This window comes from Haliotis rubra, unplaced genomic scaffold (assembly GCF_003918875.1).
Source record: "Haliotis rubra isolate DU_JTF1 unplaced genomic scaffold, ASM391887v1 Scf69, whole genome shotgun sequence".
NCBI lineage: Eukaryota > Metazoa > Mollusca > Gastropoda > Lepetellida > Haliotidae > Haliotis > Haliotis rubra.
Genome location: NW_025767401.1, coordinates 1,754,371 through 1,779,619, shown reverse-complemented (window position 1 = coordinate 1,779,619; position 25,249 = coordinate 1,754,371). Strand labels below are relative to the sequence as shown.

The 25,249-nt window shown below is 41.5% G+C and overlaps 2 protein-coding genes across 6 annotated transcripts in view; one reads left to right on the top strand and one right to left on the bottom strand.

Moving 5' to 3' along the window:
- LOC124258300 overlaps positions 1 to 14,238 on the bottom strand; it is a 36,651-nt gene extending 22,413 nt beyond the window's left edge. The window contains exon 1 of one of the 5 annotated variants that reach the window (XM_046692373.1): positions 14,138 to 14,238. In XM_046692373.1, coding sequence (XP_046548329.1) covers positions 14,138 to 14,164 — 27 coding nt within the window. In that variant the 5' untranslated portion in view covers positions 14,165 to 14,238. The other 4 variants (XM_046692374.1, XM_046692372.1, XM_046692375.1 and 1 more) reach the window with 4 other exon arrangements.
- A 706-nt stretch (positions 14,239 to 14,944) lies between these two features.
- Positions 14,945 to 24,913, top strand: LOC124258326 (DNA cross-link repair 1A protein-like). Its single transcript, XM_046692411.1, has 10 exons — positions 14,945 to 15,922; positions 17,027 to 17,137; positions 17,641 to 18,630; positions 19,312 to 19,445; positions 20,039 to 20,157; positions 21,117 to 21,260; positions 21,972 to 22,117; positions 23,495 to 23,649; positions 23,767 to 23,908; positions 24,586 to 24,913. Exons 4-10 carry the CDS (start codon positions 19,317 to 19,319, stop codon positions 24,810 to 24,812), a joined length of 1,062 nt encoding a protein of 353 aa, XP_046548367.1. The 5' UTR covers positions 14,945 to 15,922; positions 17,027 to 17,137; positions 17,641 to 18,630; positions 19,312 to 19,316; the 3' UTR covers positions 24,813 to 24,913.
- The last annotated feature ends 336 nt before the right edge of the window (positions 24,914 to 25,249 follow it).

Here is a 25,249-nt window from a genome sequence, read left to right as displayed (position 1 = left end):
ATTCCCTTTATGGAATTGAATGATGTTTATGCCAGACCTGCTAGGCGACAAATCTTTCGAGGTGAACGTGTCATCGTTGATTACAGCCATTCAGGGAGGGAGTCAAAGCTTGATCAACACACCGTTAGACGTGCTCAAGTCCTCAGATCTGCGCACAGTCCCACCACTATTTGGCCAGGAGACTACGTCGAGCTGGAAGTTCCTCCGGAGTTCACTACACATGATGACCATCTCGCCCTGGAACCTAGGGTTGAGAACTTTCCCATCGGGAAACAAAACTGGCCAGAGGTTGACATCGTTCCCAGTGTCTGCGGACGGATACACATCCCGAACCTGACGGATGAGCCTTTGTCATTGAAACATGCACACTTCTGCCAGGTGAGACATGTCGTAGATGCCCCCCCCAGACTCCGTCATCACTGGCCAAAATGTGTCGCTCCAGAAGAAGCAGCAAAGTGGTTTCTCTCAAGCTGTTAAGTTGGATCCGGATCATGCCCTACCCCCCGATACGTTGCAGAAGTTCAGAACCTTACTTGATGAGTATGACGATGTCTTTGATCCCAACTTCAAAGGTTATAATGGAGCTTCTGGTACTGTATATGCTGCAGTCAACATGGGCCCTGTGTTGCCTCCTCAAAGGAAAGGTAGAGTACCCCAGTATGCCAGAGATAAACTTGAAGAGTTGCAATCCAAGTTCAACGATCTTGAAGCTAAAGGAGTGATTGTTCGACCCGAAGATGTTGGGGTAACTACTGAGTACCTTAACCCATCCTTTCTTGTGAAGAAACCTCAGGTCGGCTTTCGCTTAGTTACAGCTTTCGCAGATGTTGGTTGATATTCAAAGCCCCAACCATCACTTCTCCTGGATGTTGATTCCACTCTACGACAGATTGCTCAGTGGCAATTCCTCATTTCCACGGATCTCACCAACGCCTTCTACCAGATACCTTTAGCTCGTGACTCCATGAAGTTCTGTGGTGTAGCAACCCCTTTCACAGGTGTACGAATGTATGCAAGATCTGCAATGGGCATGCCTGGATCCGAGACTGCGTTGCAGGAGTTGATGTGCCGTGTACTTGGCGACCTACTTGAAGAAGGGGTGGTAGTAAAACTTGCTGATGACTTGTATTGTAGTGGTAATTCGCTTGATGATCTATACAACAATTGGAAACGTCTACTGGAGACTCTTCACAAGAACAGTCTCAATCTCTCTGCATCGAAGACCATTACTGCACCCACATCCACAACCATCCTCGGTTGGATCTGGAGAAACGGTACGATCTCTGCAAGCCCTCACCGGATCTCTACATTGTCTGCTTGTGCTCCTCCTGAGAAAGTGAAAGGACTCCGGTCCTATGTAGGGACATACAAAGTGCTGGCACGAGTTATTCCCAACTATTCATCTGTCCTTGCACCCCTTGATGATGCTATTGCCGGAAAGCAGTCAACTGATCGAATACATTGGACTGAAGATCTCATCCAACTGTTCAGGGATTCTCAGAGGGCTCTCTCAAATTGTCATGTACTCACTCTTCCACGTACTGGTGACCAGTTATGGGTTGTCACCGATTGTTCTGTTAAGAGACAGGGTGTTGGTGCTACCCTCTATGTTACTTGAAACAACAAGCCTCTCCTTGCCAGTTTCTTCAGCTCCAAGCTCCGAGGTCATCAAGTGAAGTGGTTACCATGTGAAATAGAAGCACTTTCAATCGCTTTAGCCGTCAAACACTTCAGCCCTTACATGATCCAGTCAAAGCATAAGACTTGTGTTCTCACTGACAGTAAGCCTTGTGTGCAATTGAGAAATTGTGCAGGGGAGAATTCTCTTCCAGTCCGCGAGTGTACACATTCCTCTTCATTGTGAGCCACCATCAAGCATCTATTCGTCACCTTTCAGGTGCCGCAAACCTGCCTTCGGATTTTGCGAGCAGAAATGCACCAGATTGCCATGAACCTACTTGTCAAATTTGCTCTTTCGTGGCTCGTACGGAAGATTCGGTTGTCCGTACCACTTCCATTCAGGACTTTATCACTGGAGAGTCAAGATTACCATTCGCAAGCAGAGCTGCCTGGAAATCCATCCAGTCAGAGTGCAGTGATCTTCGACGCACACATGCCCATCTCACTCAAGGTACACGTCTGTCCAAGAAGTTGACTAACATCAGGGTTGTTAAACGTTACCTACAGGTCGCATTCATTGCGCGGGACGGCTTACTTGTTGTCAAGGAGGAGCCTTTCACGTCTAACAGAGAACGGATCATTGTACCACGTGAAATTGTCAGCGGATTACTGACTGCCCTACACATTCAACTCAATCATCCGACCAATCACCAGATGAAACAGGTCATACAGCGCTATTTCTATGCCTTGGATCTTGACAAGACTATTGAAGACACCACTGCCAGTTGCCATAGATGTCAATCACTTCGCAGTTTACCACATACAGTGATCCAACAGTCCACTGGAGACCCGCCTGATACTATTGGAATCAGTTTCGCAGCGGACGTTGTTCGCCGCAACCGGCAATTCATACTTGTAGTCCGGTAATCTCTTACACTGTCCTGTCTACTCGATGACGAGCATCACGACACACTCCGTAGCTCAATTATTGCTTTGTGCAGTGAAGTTCACCCAATGGATGGACCACCTGCTGTCATTCGAACTGATCCAGCTCCCGGTTTTGTAGCCCTTGTTCATGACAGGTTTATGAAACAAAATGGTGTAGTTATTGAAATCGGTCGAGTCAAGAACAAGAATAAGAACCCAGTTGCAGAAAGAGCTGTTCAAGAACTCATAACTGAGTTACTGCGTCAAGACCCTCAGTGCAGTTAAGTCTAAGCCCCTCAACCTTTCTCTTGCCACTGCACGTCTGAACTCACGGATCAGAACCAGAGGTTTCTCCGCCAGGGAAATGTGGACACAACGCGACCAGCACACAAACTCTCAGTTGCCTATACACGACATGGATCTAATTCTTAGTCAACATGGCCAACGTGTGTCCAATCATTTACCAAGTGAGAAGTCTAAGACTCCCACCCTCAAGCAAGGTCTGACACCTGACATTGATGTGGGAAGCATAGTCTACATTCACAGCGATGGCTCCAAGTCCCGTGCCCATGATCGTTACATTGTCACAGCGGTTGACAATGACTGTTACAAAGTTCGTAAATTCACCGGATCACAACTTCGAAACACTTCCTATAGAGTGAAAAAGTCGGAGTGTTACTCTGTTACAAACCTTCACTGCAACAAGCATCCACTTTGTCGGCTGATCTCCAATATCTGCCAGTGGGAGATGAACATAACAGATTCCCAAAGTCTCTACCTCCTCCTCCTCCTATACCAGATGTCATCATGGAGCCCCCTACACCTGCAGAGAGAGCTGACCCCTATTATGCTGACGTGAATTCACACCCATATCACACTACTGGCAACACTGACTATCCAGAAGATACTTCAACATTCTCTCCTATCGATCAATCAGAACCTTCTATGTCTCCAAAGTTGCGTCGGTCCAGTCGCACTCGTCAGATGCCATGCCACCTCTCAGACTATATCCTTTACTAGATTAATGTGTGTGAGCATCTTATGGTGATACTGTGTTACATATATCATTTGCTTGTATGCAATGTGATGGGGCAGAATAATCCCCGAGACTGGAGGGCAGTCTACTCAGTGATGGTCTCTCATTTCCTTTTCAGTTTGTCAGTGTTATAATCCACATCTACAGGACATATTTGTTCCAAAGAGTCTAAACGACGATTTACCATTTGTTTACTGTTATTAACTTTAGTGATCATATTCTACCGCATGGGCCCGTTGTATTTGGTATTCCCCTTTCATATGGATACATGTGTGGATCCCATCCATAAATTTTATTAAGACGAAAGAAGGAGAAGTTACGCCAGTTGGCAGTTAGTTATTAGCGAGTTAACACAACAACTCTTAGAGTTATCGCCCTTAAACATAAACTCGCTTTCCCAGTTTTTCATGTTCGGTTCTTCGGGTTGTCTGTGTGTGTTGCCTTGGCTTCGACAATAAAGTGTTTGGACTTGATTGCACGTGTCCTGGCTGTTTATCGTGGAGGCGGAACCTTCTCCATTGGCCGTATGCCATCCAAATCCAGGTTTGACTTCATGGATTGATTTATTTGCTAAACTAGAAGCAGACCTCAGTGAGCGAACAGGCTCGGTACCACTGTATTGTCCGTGTGTTGATGTAGCGACTCTCGGGGTATGACGTCACGCGACCACCTACCTCATTATCTTGCGTAATCGCAAAATGCTTTCGAGGGAGGTGCGTTTTAGATTCCTAATACAAGCTGTATAATGAAATATTACCGTTTTTAACTGTATTTTGTGGATATTATATATACCCAGGGGTTCATTAAGAGCGAAACTAAACAATGAGAAGTGACCTTTTTAAAAATCCTTTAAGATATCTTATCCTTGACTGCAAGTTGTAAAAATGTATCCAAGATGGCGACCGTAAATCAAACTTTGTGATAGTTTCACTGGCCATGCTGCCAATGACTAGGCAAAACATTCTGTTGAGGATTGGATGTTTGGAAGCTGGGTGTTTCCCCTAGAGGACATGCCGCCATTCTAAAGCTCAGTTCAAAAACTGAACAAGTTGCATTTGGTTGTAGAGTTAAAATCAAAATGTGACCAAACAACACTGTTTTAACTTTCCTGACGATCATGTAAGGAAGGAAATAAGATCAAACTAAGCTGTAACATGACCGGGTCAGATAATGCTACCTCGGTTACCCAAATCCAATGTTTCTACCCGTCCCAGCCCATCTGCACTCATAAGGGCTCCAGACAAGCTAAGCTTCAAAGAGATTAAACCACCACACAACCAAATAAATTTTGCAAGGGACTCCCAGTCCCTCAAGCTAAGAGTGACTTTGCAAGACACAAATGGCATTAGCACAATTAGGCCACCATAATGACTTATCAACTTCTGATAGACTAAATTTATTTATTCAAGTGCCAAATTTTAAAAGATTTGCAGTGAACAGTCAGTGTTCACTAACACACACCTGATGTAATTACCTGTGTAACCTCAATTCTAATTTGATGGCTCTTACTAGTCTTACAACAATCATTTGGTACAGGGGAGCTAGTCTGTGCTCACTGTACTAGGCTGGATTGTATCTTAACATAATGAGATAAACATCAAAATCAAACTAAACAAGTTATCAACCTGATCCATTGATCAATTGGACCAGTCGCCGTGATATTGCTAAAAGCGGCGTAAAATTAAACTCACTTACTCACTCATTTGGACCATAGTACTAGAGGAGAGTCAGTTGAAACTGAGCAGCACTGTACTGGCTACTGAACAGTTATGGCCATATTTTAGCGTTATTTATAAATTTACTCCACCGTTCGTTAAATTAATGATTCAGAATGAATTATGATACTTAATTAGCTATTCCCTGATGTGTCCAACCCGTTCAATGGACATCACCCCCGACTAAGTTAAAAAAATTCATAGGGTTCATTACTTTATGTTTAATTTTTCTCTTATGTTACTTACCGTGAAGAATTTTCTTTTACTTTCCTTTATTGTCAAATACCGTGGGGAAAAAGTACCAGAATTGTAATTGACCGGAACTGTGCACATGTGATACTGATGTAATGGCAATAACTGTTACGCTGTGATAACTGTTCGCTAGCCAGTACATCATTTGTGGTACACGAGTTATGAGATGACAGACAAGTGCATTAATGCATGTAACTCAGAAGAAACATACAAAAATAATCATTTGGGCATCATTTGTGTGGAGGTCAGTAGATATATTTTCCAACAGTCAGCACTCATCAGGTACAATGTTTCAGGTTTGCATGAGAGTGATACCTTGCCATCCCTACATCAACAATTGATGTACTGATGTAAACACGCGTTCTGGCACAGGTAAATCAACTTCATTGTCAACCGGTCTCCATAAAAACTAAGCTTCACGACTTTCCACTCAGTCTTTTGTAATACTTATTGACGTATTCATGCACCGGGGTTGCATTGACCGGTAAGCATGTAATAAAACCACAATTCAACGATGAAATGCTAAGTGTGAATTTGAAAGCAAGTTAGTTCCTGTATGAAATACAACGCTGAACCTGCGGAAGGAAAACACCTCATTACAACTGCGCTTATATCCTTCGATGGATCATCAAACTACAGACTTCTAATTACCCTTAGCACCAATGGCAGTACATGCACTAGCTTCACACCGAGTAATATCTAAGGATTGCCCGCAATCGCGTTGCGGGGACAGTTTACCTGTCGGCGTGTATCCCCTGGAACACCTGTGGCCTCCACTTAGTGACAACGCAAACGAAGACTGGGAGATACAAAAATGTGTATTGGCTTTGCCAGCGGAATAGGAAAAGCGAAAATATTCTAATGATTATACAAAGAGTCGTTACAAATAATATTTACGCATAAACATACATCCCATGTACCCAGAATAATTTGTTGTTGTTAGTGGTGGTGTTCCTGGAAGAAAGGTGTAATACTGACTTTCGTATTAATGCTATAGTTAAATTATATATTACCAGATTATGGTTAATAAGTTAATCTGAGGGAGCATCCTTTTGTCCACGGTGATATTTTTTAGAACGATCTACTTGTTCCCCAGCTGCTGTAATCGCCATCAAAGAATTGTTTATTTCCAGAACATTACAAACAATACATTAATTTTCATTTCAATATTTTAGAAAGACGCGCATAAAATATTTTAAGAACAAACCCCAAACACAGCTGAACCCCACGTCGACGGCTAAGAACCCTGTCCTTGTCTTTATCATGTACTTTATATATTAACCATGCCTAATTAGACTGCCGTTCATATTACTTCTGGTTTCAACAAGGTGCATTTTACATGTCACTGTGTTTAATTTCTTTCTACAAGGTTATTTGTCGACGCTGCCATACGAACAAGGTATCACAGTCTTTTAACAACTGATGTTATCTGTTAACCCTTTCTGTGATACGAGGATAGATTTAGGTGCAAATGCAAAATAAACTATTTATAAGCAGACCCCTTCATTGTTTTCTGTTATCACTTGTGTTGGTTGATTTTCTGATGATGAACAGATACAAATATTAAGATAATATAAGGGATTACTTGCCGGAAATATCTCTCAGAACAAATTGTAAAAGCACAATTTACCTCTGTCCCAAAACTGGGACAAAACAAACAAAACACACACACGAAAAAACATAAAATGAACAATGTGTTTTATCAAGTAAACAACTTCAGTAAAATAATCATTAAAAAGTTCATGATCTATACTTCTATATTTGGGGGAATATCGGAAGAAGTAATTGCATTCAATAAACCAAGGCATTTCGCATTATGTTTTTTTGCTGGATGAACCCATCTTTCGTACACTATCTAAAACCTTAGGGTTAATGGCCTCGCTTTACCTCTCCCCGTGATTCATTCAGATCTAAGAGAATATCAGCTTATCTGCAGTTCTCGGAATCTTTTCGAAATAATGTCTGACCTTGCATATGAAACATTCATGAAAATATACATAGTATTAAATACTAAAGCTAAACACTTGCATAGCAAACAGTTTGCAATCCACTGAACCATGGACTTCGTGACAGACATAAAATAAGGACCTGTACATTGTCTCGTTCCGTCTCACAGGACAACAATTGTGCACCGCCTATATCCTCTTCTATGCTTACACGTCAATATTCAATGGGCTTTTATGAATTTTAAACGGCATCCACAATCCTTGTTAGAAAGTATTTAAAGTATTTATCTAAAACATCAGGTCGACAATCCTGTCTTTGAAGGCTTCATTTATGATTTTAATAGTAGAATATTGGGTCCCGAAATATTATCAAATACATATCTACAAAATATAAAAATCCAAATGAATCCAAATTTCAGACAGACACCTTCACTTGCACAGTCAGTCTAGACGTGAGTTGGACTCCTATTTAATGCAATATCTAGGATCTGGCAGACAGGCTTTGTGAGTATCAAGTGCAGTCGGTCGCCTAGACTTGCATAAATAGTTAAGGTAATAATTAATAGCTTGAATGGTAATTTCTAAAAAATATAGATATTCCTCTAACAGACTGGCGCCCTTAGACTGTCCGCTAATATAGACTTGTAACACATGTTATGTTTGGGATTACACTTTCTCAGTACAGATTCTAGTAATTTTGTTGGGTTGACTCCCACCTGGGATTCGAACCCACACCCTCAAGGTCAGGCACCTAATTGCCAGCACACTAAGTCAGCCGCCTAACCCACTCAGCCACCGCGACTGACTTAAAGGATAATTACTATACATCCTTTGGCTTAGCATTCAGTACAGCCTTGGAGCAAGGCTATCAGTCGCCTGGTCCCAGATGATCGCTGATCCGGGTCACGTGGCACATATCATGTGCCTGTATCTTGCCGTGGGTAATGTAAAACTTTGATCAGTATATATGAATAGACGCTGCTGATTTAAGTCGTATAGAATTGCCCTGAGCTGTAGACGAGTGTATATGATATCATGCATGACACAAGTATGTTCACAGGTACATGTCTTTTGAGATATAAGATGAAAGAGATTATTGTTACTTTTTTTAATTCACTCTGATAACACTTCACTGTAGCACATTATTAATTCGGCCTCTCGTCTCATTCTTAATTCGGCCACTCGTCTCTAATATCACATACCGATTAGAGTGAGTGAGTGAGTTTAACTGTATGCCGCACTCTGCAATATTCAAGCTAAATGGCGGCGGTCTGCAAATAATCGAGTCTGGACCAGACAATCCAGTGATCAGCAGCATGAGCATCGATCTGCGCAATTGGGGACCAATGACATGTGTCAACCAAGCCAGCGAGCCTGCCCACCCGATCCCGTTAGTCGCCTTCTACGACAAGCATGGGTTACTGAAGATCAATTCTAACCTGGATCTTCACGGATCAAATACCGATTAGACTCCGGGTTAGCATAGGTCCCCGTAATTCTTATTCAAATCCGATCTTACATTCGACGGGTTGCATCCCTTCAGGAACATTGGTTCTATTCTGCATTTTCTCACTAAATATGCCAGTGCAACACTCATGCGATCACTTATTCTCTCCCGCCTGGACTACTGCAACAACCTCCTCTATATGGCATTTCTAAGGATCAGCTTCACAGCCTGCAAAGAGTACGAGTAAAGGCTAGTGACTAAGATTAAGCCTAAAGAACACATCAAACATGTAATCAAATCTCTTTATTGGCTGCAAGTCCAGGAACGAGGACAAAGTCTCATGTCTTGCCTGCCAATCAGTCTTCAAAATCTCTCCTTCATATCTCCCAACTCTTACTGCAGTGTATCAACCTTCCAGAAATTTTCGTTCATCTGACAAATTCGAGCTTTCTGTGCCTCCCTGCCCGTTAAAGACATTTGGTGCCAGATCCTTCAAACACTCGGCCGTTCTGTTATGGAACGCTCTTCCCCTTCACCTTAGATGTGCCCCTTCCTTGAGTACTTTAATATCTGGCCCATCTGTTTAATAATCACTGACAATTGTTCATCCATTTCATGTTTGCGCTTAGAGCATGCCCTATGCGATGTGGAGTTCAGCGCCATATAAATGTAATTATTATTGGTTGGAGGCGTTTGTCTCTCAGGTGAAATTTCTCTCTACTTTATACACCTGGATTATTCAAAATGAACTTTCAGCCAAATGAACTTTAGATACTATAGTCTCTTTGTATTTTAGTAGCGCCCAAAAGGTTTCCCTAGAATTTAGCGAAAGGACGACTGGTTTCCTAGAATCGGTTCGAGAGGCGTGTTCATTAACAGTACCAGCGAGTGCGGAGATGGGTGAATTTCTTTGAAGAGATAGCATTCACATGACTTTTGCAAGTAAGCGGGGCCGGAGGGATGTGTCATCTTTTGATGACTCATTACCATCCGCCATAAAATAGATTAGAAGCAATATACACGACCATCTTTCCTCCTGTCACCAGTACTTCACTTCCAGATTTGATTAGACATGACAAAGACCTTTGATATGAAATGTCATACAGTGGAGATGATCGAGTGTACCGTATTTGCGATGCGAGTATACCGAGCTCTTGTAATAGAAGCAGGTCTCTAATAGACGGAGGTATGGTCATCGTGATGCTCTTGAAATCAGATTCACTCCCAAATCATCTCAAGTCTTTCTCACTAAATTTCTTAATTAACTCGGGTGCGTCTAACATTGTCTTTTAAAAAGCTTCTCTTGTTTACTTATTTTCTTTTAGGGTCCCCAGCGACCTACTTGCGGATATGAAGAGATGGCAATATGTATCGGCTGATAAAGCACGTCGTGTGACTCGGTTGATTGCTTGTTGTATGCCCCGTCGTTTTGGCGGCGATATATACACATGAACAAAAGTATCGCAACACACCATATCTTTCATAGTTATAAGTTGCCATTAACTATAGAAAAGGAACTTATACAAACCTCAGTTTAACTTACTATCTGGACAAACGGACACTCGGTTAATAATTAAACGGTACATCTAAACGCAAAAAGAACGAAAAACTGTAATTTATTCAGAGAAGCAAACATGGCAAAAATGGACATATTTGTAGTGCGGTCATGTTCAAGATTCTGGTCTACAATCTTCAAGAAATCACATAAGTATCAATTACCTAGCACGATGTCAATGTCTGGTGTAACCTCCGCCAACTGTAATAACATCCCTGGCCAACCTCCTTATCGGACGTTGATTCTGACGTTGAGGTATTACGTTCCATTCTTGATGGAGGGATTGTCCCAATACATACAAATTGTGTACTGGAGGAGTTTTCTGCGGCCCATAATGCCCAAACATGCTCTTTGGGATTGAGATCTGAACTCATGGGGGCATGCCGGAGTTGCTGCCGTTTCTTGACGTAAGAAATCACCAACGGAACGACACGGCGTGGCCTAGCATTGTCGTCCACCACGAATGGCCTTGTGCTCAGAGGATGGTCAAAGAAATGTGATACAACAACCCAGTCTAGGATGTTAGTGATGTACCGTTATCCATTCAGATTTTGTTTGATCATCGCAAGGTGAAGTTGGTGAGAGATACGTCCACACCATCAATGGAAGATAATCCGTTGTGTACATGCATATGAGACATGAACGAAAGAAATCGGCTTTCGTCGGAGCAGTGAACCCTCCCCATGACCTCAAACTTCCAGTTACGTCGTGCTGGACACCAAGCTATAACCTTGCTGCTTTGTGCTCCGGGGATATCAACGGACCTCTGATAGGTCGTCTGGCGTTATACCCAACCTATATCTATTGGCGATTTTGGACTGTTTTGTTGGACAAAAGATTATGTGGAAGCCACACTGTTTTTAACACGCGGCAAGTCATGAAGTAAGGAAGTCTTGTGAATCTGAGAAGGGTTGTGTCTTCCATAGGACTTGTCGTCGTTGACGTGAATGCTGACGTTCCTCAACGTCATTAGTTTGCTGAGGTTTTCTGGCCAATCGTCTTTTTTGTCGCTGAAGAGGAACACTATTTCATGGATAGACAGCTTCTTTGTTACAATAGATGCAACGTTTCGGTGTAGATCCTAACACCGTAATCAAGCAATGGATCACATATATTGTATTAATTTTCTTTCGATAATCACTATCGCTTTGTCAAACGGGGCCCAAGATTAAATGCTCACTGGATTGTCTGGTCCAGACTCGATTATATACGGACCGCGGCCATATAGCTGGAATATTGCGGCGTAAAACTAAACTCACTCACTCACACCCAGGATAAATTGATTTGGTATCGTAATTAAACGAAGTCCAGGGCCCCGTTCCTCAATGCGATCGTATAGAGCTAAGATGATCGTAACTCCCATACTTTAACATAGACTTACGACTGTCGTAGCGCTACGAAGGCCTCGTTTCACAAAGCTCTCGTAAGCCTATGATCTCGTAACTTTTCTCGTACTGTCGTAGCGGTACGGTCGCTTTGATGAACTGCATCGTTTCACAAAGCTCTCGTAAGCCTATGATTTCGTAAGTTTTCTCGTAGCATTCGTATCTCCTATACTTTAACATATAGAGTTACGACAGTCGTAGCCCTAAGATCGCTTTTTGAAGCAGGGCCCCGATCAGCTATACACTGCGGTGCTCCACACAGCATAGCTTGCTTGAGGAATCGACATGTTGCTTCTGTGCTGCATTTCTCCCCTCTGACACCTTGGAAAATCTGTACATTAACACAGCAATACCTCTCTCATATACAGACTACACGTTGTGCACGGAGATGGTATACTCCACGTGGTTGTGTAGTATGTTTAACCGAATGCTCCTAACAATAAAACAACATTGTAATGGCGGCTGCACCGTTAACAGCCTTCACAAAACTCAAGTTATTTTTACCTCTCCTCACCGTCGTTCATAAGGATACTGAATATACAATGACTGCATGCGTACATTTGAGCATGTTTTCTTGCATGATCGTTAGTACACTGTCTGAATGACCAACTCACCTGTATCCTTGTCAGCCATCGCCGACACCGGTACCTTTCCTTGGACCGGTCGCTTTCCATGTATTTACGAGTGAGGTTACCATGACACCCCGCGCTGTGTATAGATCACGAGGTGTGTATACTTATCAACTGTCTTGTTGTGTATCCTGCTTCTTGAAGAGCTATGGGATATTACTGTGTTGTACCTTCAAACCGAGATCCATGCAGTATACCAATCTGGTCTGTCTTACAGTCCATGAACCTTATCCTTTACCCTGAATGCAATTATGCGAACGTCCTAAATGAAGCAAGTCCAGATTTGCTTCCAGTCTCATGCACAGAGGCTCTATTCAAGTTTAAATAGAGTTATTTTCTTTCAACAAAATTCAGGGATATTTTCAGAGACTTGCCAGTCTATTGCCAATTCAACCGCGTCAAAGTTACAGCGAGACCCTTTGAAAGGGACATTTTACCATGAACCAGATATACACATGAATGTTCAAAGTCAGTTGGATTTTAACAAACAATGCATCCATTACGTAAGAACTCTCCGAAAGAGTTGTTTCCCAGTGGCCTGTATATATCCCAGTACTTAGCGGCTTAATGGTCGTGCTGTTAGACGTGCTTACTATCATGGCAAGATACCAAGACGGCTTGGCAAATTCGCAGGAGAGCGAATCGCGGTGCATGCACTTTACGCAAAAAGAGTTCATAAAAATTGATGAGTGTGTGAGTGAGTTTAGTTTTATGCCGCACTCAGCAATTCCAGCTATATGGTGGCGGTTTGTAAATAATCGTGTCTGGACCAGACAATCTAGTGATCAGCAGCTGAAGCATCGATTTCCGCGAGACACGTGTCAACCAAGTCAGCGAGCCTGACCACCCGATCCCGTTAGTTCCCTCTTATACGACAAGCATGGTTACTGAAGGTCAATTCTTACCCGGATCTTCACGGGTCTCTCTACATGGGGGCAAAGTGTGATGGCCAGTGCCCTTATCTAACAGGCATGACCAGTCACTCCTTTATAATGGGAATAAGTGACTATGTTGGTATATACGGCTCCGAAAATGGAACCACACACACTCGCGCGCGCACACACACACACACACGTACACACACATATGAAATTATTTCTTGAAAGAATCGGAACTTCGCGAAGTTCACGTTTGAGTAATATATATTCAAGAATACTAATCTGTTGCTAAGCAATTTGTTGGCACGCACGCACACGCACAAACCTGCAGTTATCAATGACGTATCATTGATAACTGCAGGTTTGTGCGTGTGCGTGTGTGTAACTACTGAAATCCCAAATGCAAACACAGAGGACATCCATTATGGCATTTTGTGAAACGCGACAAAACTGGGCGGTTTAAAAAACGATAAATTCAATTTCGTGTTTTTATATATATTCCGTTTACCGATGTGCAGAAGTTTCCAATGTATAAGGCGTATTTTGAATTTTAGGAACATGTGCATCTAACCCACTTAGTCATCCACCACTGGACAATGCACTTTGTTTACTAATATACTATACTTTAGAGCAGAGACCATATAATAGATATATGGTCTCTGTTAAGAGTTAATAGTTTGTGGTTGTGTTCTCCGTCTGACGGTTAAATATTTAAACAAAAATGGAAGAGATGCCTCTTTACATTACCTCACAAATGTCACCACGAACATGCATGTGTGGACTATCCGCAATGGTGCTGTTGTAGAAGCTATGAAAGTGACAGCGTGATTGTGTCGCCAGAAGGCTCTGCACCGCAAAAGGAACCCTTCCGTGACGTCTCCATGCGATAAACCCGCATCCCGCAAGCAGTGGAGCATGTGATTATAGTTTAGGTTTATCTCACATAAAAATATAAATGACATTATTAAAAGCTATGTAGTGAAGTTGAAATTATCCCATATATAGATTAACAGTGTTTGTAAGCTGATAAGTTATTTGCCAAGCATGCGAATATTGCCTGTAGGCTGAGGTGCTTTAGTCCCCTACTTACGCATGACTGGTTTGAACTTTGGCTTGCAGGTCAGTGCAATATAAATACACACGAAAAGAATTGGAATATTACATATAGACGACAACAATATACTCAGTAGTTTCTGAAATAGATTATCTACAAGGTTAATTAAATCTAAGTACATTAGAAACTCGCAGTAATATGGAAGCATCACAAAATACTCAGAGGTGATAACGGAAATGTTGCTAGAACTGAGATGGGATTTGAGAGGGGTGGAAGTTAATATTCTATCAAACGTAACTCTCGGCTTTGAATAAATCCATCACTCAGAAAATACTAAGAAGACGTCAGTGTCAAATGTTATTAAATAACAATCATATTTCATTTCAACAATGCTTCTCAATTTGTACACATACCAGGGAAGCTCCTTGCATCGACAAAAATCAGCTCCAACCACTTAGCTCCTCATAGTATTCATAGATAAATAGTGCTTCGAGTCTGAGACAGGAAGTTTATGTCGCGTGAGTGGCGGACAATATTAGAACCTATGTAACATGTAGGCAACTTCAACAAACGATTTATGAAAGCAAGTTATAGTGGCAAATAACTAAAACGGACTGTCGACAGTTAAGGTCAAGATTGTAACGACGATCTATGTTAAGTAGTCTATGTTTTAGTCATAATCAAATTGGAATCCACTAAACCGCCCCTAAACTTGGTAATCGTATGTAGCGACCAGAACTGGGATGTACACCTGCACGAAAGTGCTGACCATGTCAGTCTCTTGATAATATGGACGTGATTTCAGATATTAAAGTCGCCAGACCGCAAATCTTTCATCATAATGAAACGAAGTAAAAGCGCTAAGGAAATGAAGGAAGAAGATGACTTGTGGGATTTTAAGTCGTTGAAGCGTTCAAAGAAGGCACCAACTAAGAAAAACAATGCTGATTCAGCAGATTCGAGACCCAAACGTACTGTATCAAAAGTTGCTGCACAGCGCCTACAATCTCAAATAGATAATAGTGACAGCGATGACAGTGACTGTTTGATTGTCAGTTCACAAGGCCACGACCCTAATATGAGAGAGAGTCGGAAACGGGCATTTTTGACATCCAGTGGACCAAATGATCACCTAAGTAAATCTTCTATGGCAGTACAGATGCAGCTTGGTGTAGATGAAGGTGATTCAAGCCAGACACTGCAAGCTTTAAAATCTCCCTTATCACAAAAAACTACAAATGTGAAAACAAAACGTTCGACAATAGGTAAAACCAAAAATAAGGCTAAAACAGATGTGAAGAAAGTTGGAAAGAAAACCACAAAGAGAAAAGATCAGGCAAAGACAGACGAGAAGACAAGTCGAAGCTCTGGAGGATACTGTCCATTTTGTCAAGTTCCATTTTCTGCACTGCTCCATTTATCTCCAAATGCTCATACAATGGAATGCATGGACTTACCATTTTTGTCTGATACTGAAGGTAGGTGTTGTATGTGAATAAACTGAAAAATGAAGTTATTACATATAAATAATATAATTAACACCAGAAAAAAGGTAATAAAGTTGCAACAGTACTATTTTAGGCTATTCATATTTTTAAGTATCATCAGGGATCGAAATAGAGCTTCATTTGAGTGCCATGACATGGGGAATATTGAAAAGGCACAGATGAAATATTTTCAATGGGCCCTGGCGGCATGACTAAAATTATCAAAAGAATGCTCACCATTGTGATTCATTTATTGGAAAATGCGATAAATTTGACCAACTTAAATGGTCAAATTTTGAAACCTATATTAGCGCCCCATCAAAATGTTTATCTGTGACACTCTCAATATCTTAGCAGAACATGGACATGGCCACCTTGAATGCCAGTGCGGATAACAGGAAATCTTGTTTTGATTGATAACATAGTTTGTGGGTTAGTTTATGGGTTCAGGACAAGTGAAGCAGAACTATTCTTGCAGTCATGATAGTGCTCAGGAAATCTGGCTTTCAAGCGTACAGGTCCATATGAGGTTTTTCACCCACTGTTCGGCTTATTTTATGAAATATTACTACATTTGTATTCAGATCAGTTGGTAATAGTCTTCAAATTAATCTATGTAGTAGATCCAGTGGATGTGATTTGGAAGCAAAGTTTTTGTTGATATAGATGAAGAAAGGTCAAGCTGACTATTTTAAGAGTGGGTAAAACTATTTATTTCTCTTACATAAATACATTTCCACTGTGAAAATTGAGATAAGAGAACATTTTGATATTTAATGATAGAATGAAAATGTCAGGGCAGATGGAAGATTGGACACACAGAAAAATACAGACAGCCTTACACTGGCAAGAAAAGGATATCGGCATAATCAGTTATATTCTGACTATTAATGAAAAGATAAAAATCATTTAGTCAGCTTTCACTGTATGAGCAAAGGCTATGAGAATTGAATAAAGTTGTAAATAACTTTAATGATTGAAGATTTTCGATTTGGTTAAGTCAGGAATGAATATGGTGCCTGTTAGGAGACCCTGAATGTGGACATCATCTCAACATGAATGTGAGTGTTTTTCATGTTGTTCCCATGGTTACAGAATGCAAAAATGGCGTGTGCTGCTTGAGTCGCCTCCCGTCTCACTACAGGAAGTACACTCATATACTGCTGGCAGAATCAAGGGACACAACTCACAACAGGAAGTCAGCAGGTATACTTCCAGAGTAGATAGATGGCATGTTAGAGTGAACATTTGATGAGTTGAGCTAAAACGATTGAAATAGTGAGTGAGTGACATATTATGAGTGACTGAGTTGGGTTTTTTTTGTTGCTTTTTCCAAAATTCTAACAATTTCACCGCAGAGGAAACCAGAAATGGCCACACACATTGTACCCAAGTGGTGAATCTTGCACACACCCACCTGATGATAAAATGAATGATCAGCCCCTTATGACTTTGTTGTGTTTGGTTTTATCATTATTGCTGCAGTGCTACATCACAGCTGTTAACTTGGTAAAGGAAATGAAACCTAATTTTTTTTTAATTACAAATTTTGATGTGTTCCTATTGCTGTGCATTAAACTTGTGGAAAAATCATGGACTCAGAAGTAAATTTCCGACTATTTTATTGCCATATTTTTGTCAAAGTTATTAACTTGATAAACCCGGATTTGTTTACATATGAGTAATTTGTATCTTCTTGTATGCACAAGGTACTGAGTTTCCACCTGTCAATCTCAAGCAAGAACTGAGTAGCTGTGAAGATGTTAAACTCCACATATCCAATATGCAAGCCACACCCAAATCTACCTCCTCCGAGAAGAGTGCTGCCTCCACCTCATCTTTGTCGAAGGTGACATCAACATCAACCTCACGAGCCTACACTGAAATTGATGGTCTTGGGAGTGACGAGGTGGCAGAGGATGTCAACCATGGGGTTGGAGAAACTAGTTGTGGGAACCGACCCAGGAAAAACATCACTGTTCCTGAGAAAAGCGCGCTACATTAAGTACCATGACTGATGATGATGAAGCTGGTGGATTCATCGTGGCACATGGCAGTGATGAAGAGTCGTTGAAAGAGTTAACAGAGTTGTTGGCAGGATCAGAAGATGAGGAAGATGGAGGCGATATCAACAAGGATAATGATGAAATTGATTGTAATCAGAAGGAGCAATCTGAAATTGACAAGGATCAGAATGAAAGTGACAACAATGAAACTTGCAATGGTTCAAGTTATGATGACTGGGACGCAAGGGTCGGAGAAAGCATTGAAATATGTGATAATATTAAAATAAATGATGATGAAAAGCTGAGCATTAACAGTGTTACAATTGAAGACAAACTGACCACAGGCCCAAGCTTGACCTCAGGAAAAGAGCCAGTGCCTTCTCTGGCAAGAAAACAGACATCAATATTTAATTTTTTTAGTCGACCAAGCATTAAATGTAACAAGGTTGAAACAACAAAAACCAGTCAAGCTGATCCTAACTCTGATATTCAAGAATTAAGGAATGGCTTGGAGAGAATTGCTTCAACCCCTCTGCTTGGTAACTCAAAGCCTTCGAATAGGTTTGATTTAAAAAGATCAAAGACTCTTGGTGCTGAAGATTTTCTGGTGAGGGCTCCATAGAAGACTGCCTTTTGGCAAAGGAGGAGGGAGAAGCTGCACCCCGCGGTCTTAGAATCAAGAGAATCTGCCAGTTTAACCTGTTTTAACATGAAGATGATATATGAAAGCTTGAAACACATTACCCTGCATTAAGCGTCCATTATAAATGTACACTTGAAAAATTATCTGGAGCCCTGGCCCTGTATCCACATCCATGAGTGACTGAGGTGGGTTTTACACCGCTTTTAGCAATATTCCAGCAATATCACAGTGGGGGACACCATAAATGGGCTTCACACATTATACCCATTTGGTGAATCGAACCCGGGTTTTCGAAGTGATGAGAAAACGATTTAACCACTAGGCTACCCCGCCGCCCCCAACATCCATGAATGATAGTAGATAAGTTATCATGTCCAGTCGGTTTTAATGGACCATGTCTTTTATTGGATTGTGGCCTAATTGTCTATTGTGCTGCAACTCACTGTGCAGAGTTGCTTCCCTTGGGTATACCTGACACCTGACATTCTTGGTTCATATATTTCTGAATGTTGGACCATGTAGGAGATGGAAGCAGGTTAAAGTGCTTTTAGAAATATTGAATAATTATCATTAAAACATAGAGCTGGAATGTGTTTCACTGAAAGTAATTCTCACCTGAACAACAAAACAAGCTAATAAAACTCTTGGTGGATGCCATTCAGGTTTGTTGGTCACAGTGTTCATATCTGAATGTTGGACCAGGCTGCATTAAAACTAGACTTGTGTTTCAGGCACTATGCTGACGGTGGATGCCTTCAGGCATGGTGTGATCCCAGGCTGCAAGGCGTACTTGCTGACCCACTTCCACTACGACCACTATGGGGGCCTCACCAAGCACTTCAAGCAACATCTGTACTGTAGCAAGGTGTGAGCATGAACACTTGCACTTATTGCAGACATGTCAGCAAACAATTTCTTCTCTTCATCATATCACACATTATGGATAATGTGTTTCAGGGCTACCTCTTGCCACTAGTCAATGAAGGACAGTGGGGTAGCCTAGTGGTTAAAGCATTCGCTCATCACGCTAAAGACCCGGGTTCGATTCCCACATGGGTACAATGTCTAGAGCCCATTTCAGGTGTCCCCCGCCGTGATATTGCTGGAATATTGCTAAAAGAGGCCTAAAACTAAACTCACTCACTAACTCACTATCTCACTCACTCACCTTATCAAAGGGAGGATGGGGACATGACATTTGAATTTCTTTATCTATAACACATACATAATGCACATAGTTCTGATACATGTGATTTTTCAGTTTTATCTTTAGGGATGATTGTTTTAGCCTTACCTTTCTCGGCAGATACAGAAACATGTAGGAGAACTATTCGTGTCAAGTTAATATTTTGTGATTTTTTTATGCAGGTGCTGCTGTGTCATGTGCAAAGTAAATTCTTGTGGACTGTTGTGTTCACATTACAATTGCACAATTACAGTTGCCTCTTGTTGTCCTAGGTGACCGGCAACTTGGTTCGGACAAAGATCAAAGTGGATCCACGGTACATTCACACTCTTCCCCTGAACCAGCCATGTGATGTGGAGGGGGTGGAGCTAACTCTGATGGAAGCCAATCAGTGAGTAGCAACACAGACATGTCACACAACACACCCTTCCCCTGAACCAGCCATGTGATGTGGAGGGGGTGGAGCTAACTCTGATGGAAGCCAATCAGTGAGTAGCAACACAGACATGTCACATAACACGCATTTCTCTCAGTTCAATACTCGTGGGGCACAGGTGGTAGTGAGAAACCCATCTCATTCCCTACTCCCTCTCTGTATTACCACTTGCCACCTAGGACCGCCTGCATGGTGTAGTGGTTAGAGCTCCCGCCCGGAGAGCGGAAGGTCGCGGGGTTCGATCCCCGGCCGCGTCATACCAAGAAACGTTAAAATTTGGTACTTGTTGGTCCCTGCCTGGCGTTCGGCATTAATGGGTACAACAAGGACTGGTCGGCTCGGAGTCAGTATAATGTGTCTGAGTGGGGTATTCATGATTCACTGCGGCATGGTATCTCACTGGGCTAGCACTATAAAACCAGCTTCAGTCTGGGCTAGTACAAGCAGCCGCACATACATATATACACGCATGCACATCGTCATATGAGCGAAATATTCTCCAGCACGACGTTAAACCCAATTTCACCACACCTCACTTGCCACCTAGTCACGTGACTCACCACCACTGTTGAAACCCATGAAGATCCAAGTTTGAATTGTTCTTCAGCAACCTATTCTTGTCGTGAGAAGTAACTAACAGGATCCGTTTGCTGACTTGGTTTACACATGTCATTGTATCCCAGTTGCGTACATCAATGTTCATGCTGTTGATCTCTGGATTGTCTGGTGCAGACTCAATTATTTACAGACAACCGCCATACAGCTGAAATACTGCTGAGGGTGGCATTAAACAACTAACCAACCACCCCTCTTGAACCGACTCACCACCCTGTCAGATTCAAGCCACTAACTCTTACACTTCCTAGACCAACTGTCACACTCCCTCACCACTCAACCTCCTGTGTTTATTACAGCTGTCCGGGTGCTGTCATCATCTTGTTTCGTCTCAAGTCTGGACAGACGTACCTCCACACTGGAGACTTCCGAGCTGACCCGGCAATGGAGCTGTACCCACCCTTGGTCGGAACCAAGATCCACCAGCTGTACCTCGACACCACGTCAGTATGGGGCAGATGCAGTAGTCCTACAGAATAGTCTATTATCTTAACTGTTTGAAATAATTATTAAGATTACAACTTTATATATTTACTTTATTCATACATTTAGAGCTATAAATCACTGATGAGCCTTCAGTAACCCATGCATGTCGTAAGAGGCGAATAACAGGATCGGGTGGTCAGGCTCGCTGGCTTGGTTGACACATGTCATCGGTTCCCAATTGTGCAGATCTATGATCATGCTGTTGATCACTGGATTGTCTAGTCTAGACCTGATTATTTACAGATCGCTGCCATATAGTTGGAATATTGCTGAGTGCGGGGTAAAAATAAACTCACTCACTATAAATCACTGCCTCTATTATTTTCCATTGGAAATTTCCCATCATATTCATGAAGCTGTACTGCTGTGATCATTGATGCGAGAATTGACACTTTAAGCTGAGTACAAAATTCATCTGAGGCAACCTCAAGGTTCGTCAGATCTTTTAGAAGGGTTGTGGCATCAAACGTCCTGCAAGAGCAACTTTGATTATAGAAGTAGTTTTGAATACGATTGTATTCTTACATGTAAGAGCAACTTTGTAGTACCCTTATATAACAAATCTAATCATGTCATGTCAGTTTTTGAATGTCTGTTTCCAAAAGGCTGTTTTGTCTTCAGGGTTGACTGTCGTTTTAAACATATTAAAGTGTTTGATTTTATTGCAGGTATTGTGATCCTGTCTACACATTCCCATCTCAGTCGGAGGTGATCAAGTTTGCTGTGTCTTTCGTGAAGAAGCATGTTGAGGCTTGTCCTAACACACTGATTGTGTGTGGGACGTACACCATTGGGAAGGAGAGAGTGTTTTCAGGTCAGCATCAGGCTATAGTCGGTCACATTAGGTGGCCTGATGTTATGAGGTGCCAACATGTTTCTTTCCAATTTTCTGTGGTAGGCAATCTTTACATGAACAGGTAAATTTCACATTATGAGGGAGCTAACTTTTGATAATTAGTGAGTACATGAGTCGTGTTTTACACCACTTGTAGCAATATTACAGCAAGGTCCAGGTTAGAAGGAACCTTCAGTAACCCATGCTTGTCGTAAGAGGCGACTAACGGGATCGGGTGGTCAAGCTCGCTGGCTTGGTTGACACGTCATCGGTTCCCTATTGCGCAGATTGATGCTTATGCTGTTGATCACTGGATTGTCTGGTCCAGACTCGATTATTTACAGACCGCCGCCATATAGCTGGAATATTGCTGAGTGCAGCGTAAAACTAAACTCACTCACTCAGTAATGTTGGGAATCGAACCCAGGTCTTCAGCATGAGGATTGAGCGCTTAACCACTAAGTTACCTAATGCCCACTTAAGAATTGATAAGGTTTTCACATGCCAAATGTACATTTTAATCTTGTGGTTGCATCAAGTGCCAACACCTGTGTATGTAAACTGTCACATGGTGAGTGAAGATATTAGTTTGCTTACTGGTAAGGTGAGGTAAGGATTTCAAATTATTCAAATTATAGCACTTATATGACAAGCATACATGTGCGTGGGTAGCTGCTTTAACTAGTCCAGACTATTGTAAATCCGTTGGTCATGGGCAAATTCTAGTCGTCTGGGGTATTGTGCATATATGATGCAAGGGAGAGAACTCTTATCAGGGGCTGGTCATTCATTATGTGGGAGCGTGAACCAGTGAGATTAATAGGCAAGCTATGAAGGAGTCGGGGTAACAATGTTTGGAAGACATTTTGAATGGGTTTTTTTCCAGTAAAATGTGTTTAAGTGTGCAGAAATACCCTGCAGAAGGGTTAGAGGAGTAAGGGAGATAACTCTTTAGGGGTTATATGGCAGAATTGTTGTCAAATGATGCTAGTCTGAGACAACTGAAATGTGCTGAGGAAAAGTGAAAATATTATAATAGTACTCCATAAATGGCAGATCAGTAGAATTTGAGGCTGTAATTCTGAACAAGTTTATGAAGGTACAAACTCTCAGGACGAGTCAGATGACATTTCTCTCGGTCTCTGTGCTCCGTGCAGGAATATCTTAGGTTTGGTGTCCCTCCCTCTCAGATCCATACACATCATGATACTTTACTCAGGATATGGTAACTTATTGGATGCCAAAGTTGCTACACATTTATGACTATGAGAACGACATTTTCACATGTTCAATCTTGTGGCCAACGTGTATCACTGTTTTGCCAGGACTCTGTATTTCTGTACATACTGTTTCCAGCAATAGCGGATGCCTTACAGAGCAAAGTGTGTGTGAAGAGAGACAAGAAGGTCATCATCGAATGTCTGGAGGACCAACATCTTCAGAAGATGGTCACTCTTGACCCCAAAGAAGCTAGGGTCCATGTTCTGCCCATGGGAAAACTAAAACCCAATGTGAGTACAGGGTTCCCATGTTTTGGAGTGGCAATGGCAAAGTCAGTCTAAGGTCATCATCGAATGATCAACATCCCAGGATGTAAGTGTATGCTAAGGTTATGTCTCTTTGTGCAGGATCTCAGCGCCTACCTGAGTGATCAGGCCAAGTTCAACAGCATCCTTGCCTTGGAACCTACTGGGTGGTCGCACAGTAACAGAGTTGTCTCCCTTGACCAGATTAAGCCCAAGTACAGCAGGAATGGCATTACCATATATGGTAAGCTGACCACAAGCATGTAAACAAAAACATCAGATGTGTTTTTAGTGTTGGTCAAATGACTAGCATGTGTAGGATAAACAGTCAAGTGTTCAGTTTCGAAATATCCTAGGTTGATTGACCAAAACACAAGCCCAGGCCATTACCTTTTAAAGTAAAATGATTTTCAATTGACTTCTCTTATCCATATTGAATTTTAATTTGTTTTCTTAAATGATGAATATATATATATACATTAATTTCTCCATTGAGGATTCTTACTTCAGTTTTTGCACAACTTTTTCTTGAGTAATTAGTTATTTATTCAGTTTTAGTGTTTTTGACTTTAGAATTACTCAAATAACAAAGCTGGAAATATTCTATCAATTGATGTGATTGGCTTTCGATTGCCTGCTTAAACTGATGCAGAAAGAGAGTTCTGCCAAACATCACTGACATGACGTTTGTAGTTACAATGTTGATGCATAAAATACTCAACGAATGCCTATTTAAATCAAATATTACTGTTTTGCCCATTATGCTTGTTCAAAACTGACAAGTATGTTTGATTGCTTTTCATGATTTTTATTGTGGGAGAAAACTTTCTAACAAGTGGTATCTTGATGTCGTTTTTCTTCCTGAATTTGAAAGCAATGTTGTAATACCAGTGAGTACTGAGTTGGCACTATATTGTCCAGGTATTCCGTACAGCGAACATAGCAGCTATCTGGAGATGAAACGCTTCACCCAGTTCATCCGCCCAGACAGAATACTGGCCACTGTAAACAACACTAACCCGGAGAGTCGCCAGAAGATGAACAGACTCTTCATGACTTGGTTGTCTGAAGTGAAGAAAAACAATCCAGCAAAGCAGGAACCAGTACCCACAGAAAAACAGTCAGTCCTCTCTTCCTGGTTCAAATAAATGATTTAACGTCACTTCATTTTATATGATGAGTCTTCAGAGATAGAGATGTCGCAATTTTTGTATTTTCATTTTAGGAGGCCCCCAATTTCAGTGCAAGAGAAGGGAATAATCGAGAAAAAAATATTAAAAAATTGGGATTTGAAAAAATTGCATGATATTGTCTCAAGTTTTTATTAGTTATGTAAGTACAGTGATGCAGTCATTTCTCAAATATAGTTACTTCATTCTCTCTTTTCAGTATGTGAATCATTATGTGAAAAGATAATATATATATAGGTCAGTCCTCTCTTTCTGGTTCAAATAAACGATTTCACTTCATTTTGATTTAAGATGAGTCTTCAGAGCTAGAGATCTCGGGGAGGGGGTGGGGTTGTACTTTCCGTATAGGAGGCCACCAATTTCAGTGCAAGAGAAGGGCATTATCGAAAAAATAA

Bases quoted from the DNA above. Each gene is read 5' to 3' on its own strand.
- LOC124258326 (XM_046692411.1), top strand. From the start codon at position 19,317: ATGCTGACGGTGGATGCCTTCAGGCATGGTGTGATCCCAGGCTGCAAG. The intron at 22,118-23,494 runs GTCAGCATCAGG...TACTGTTTCCAG, and splicing joins GAAGGAGAGAGTGTTTTCAG to CAATAGCGGATGCCTTACAG. The intron at 23,909-24,585 runs GTAAGCTGACCA...TATATTGTCCAG, and splicing joins GAATGGCATTACCATATATG to GTATTCCGTACAGCGAACAT.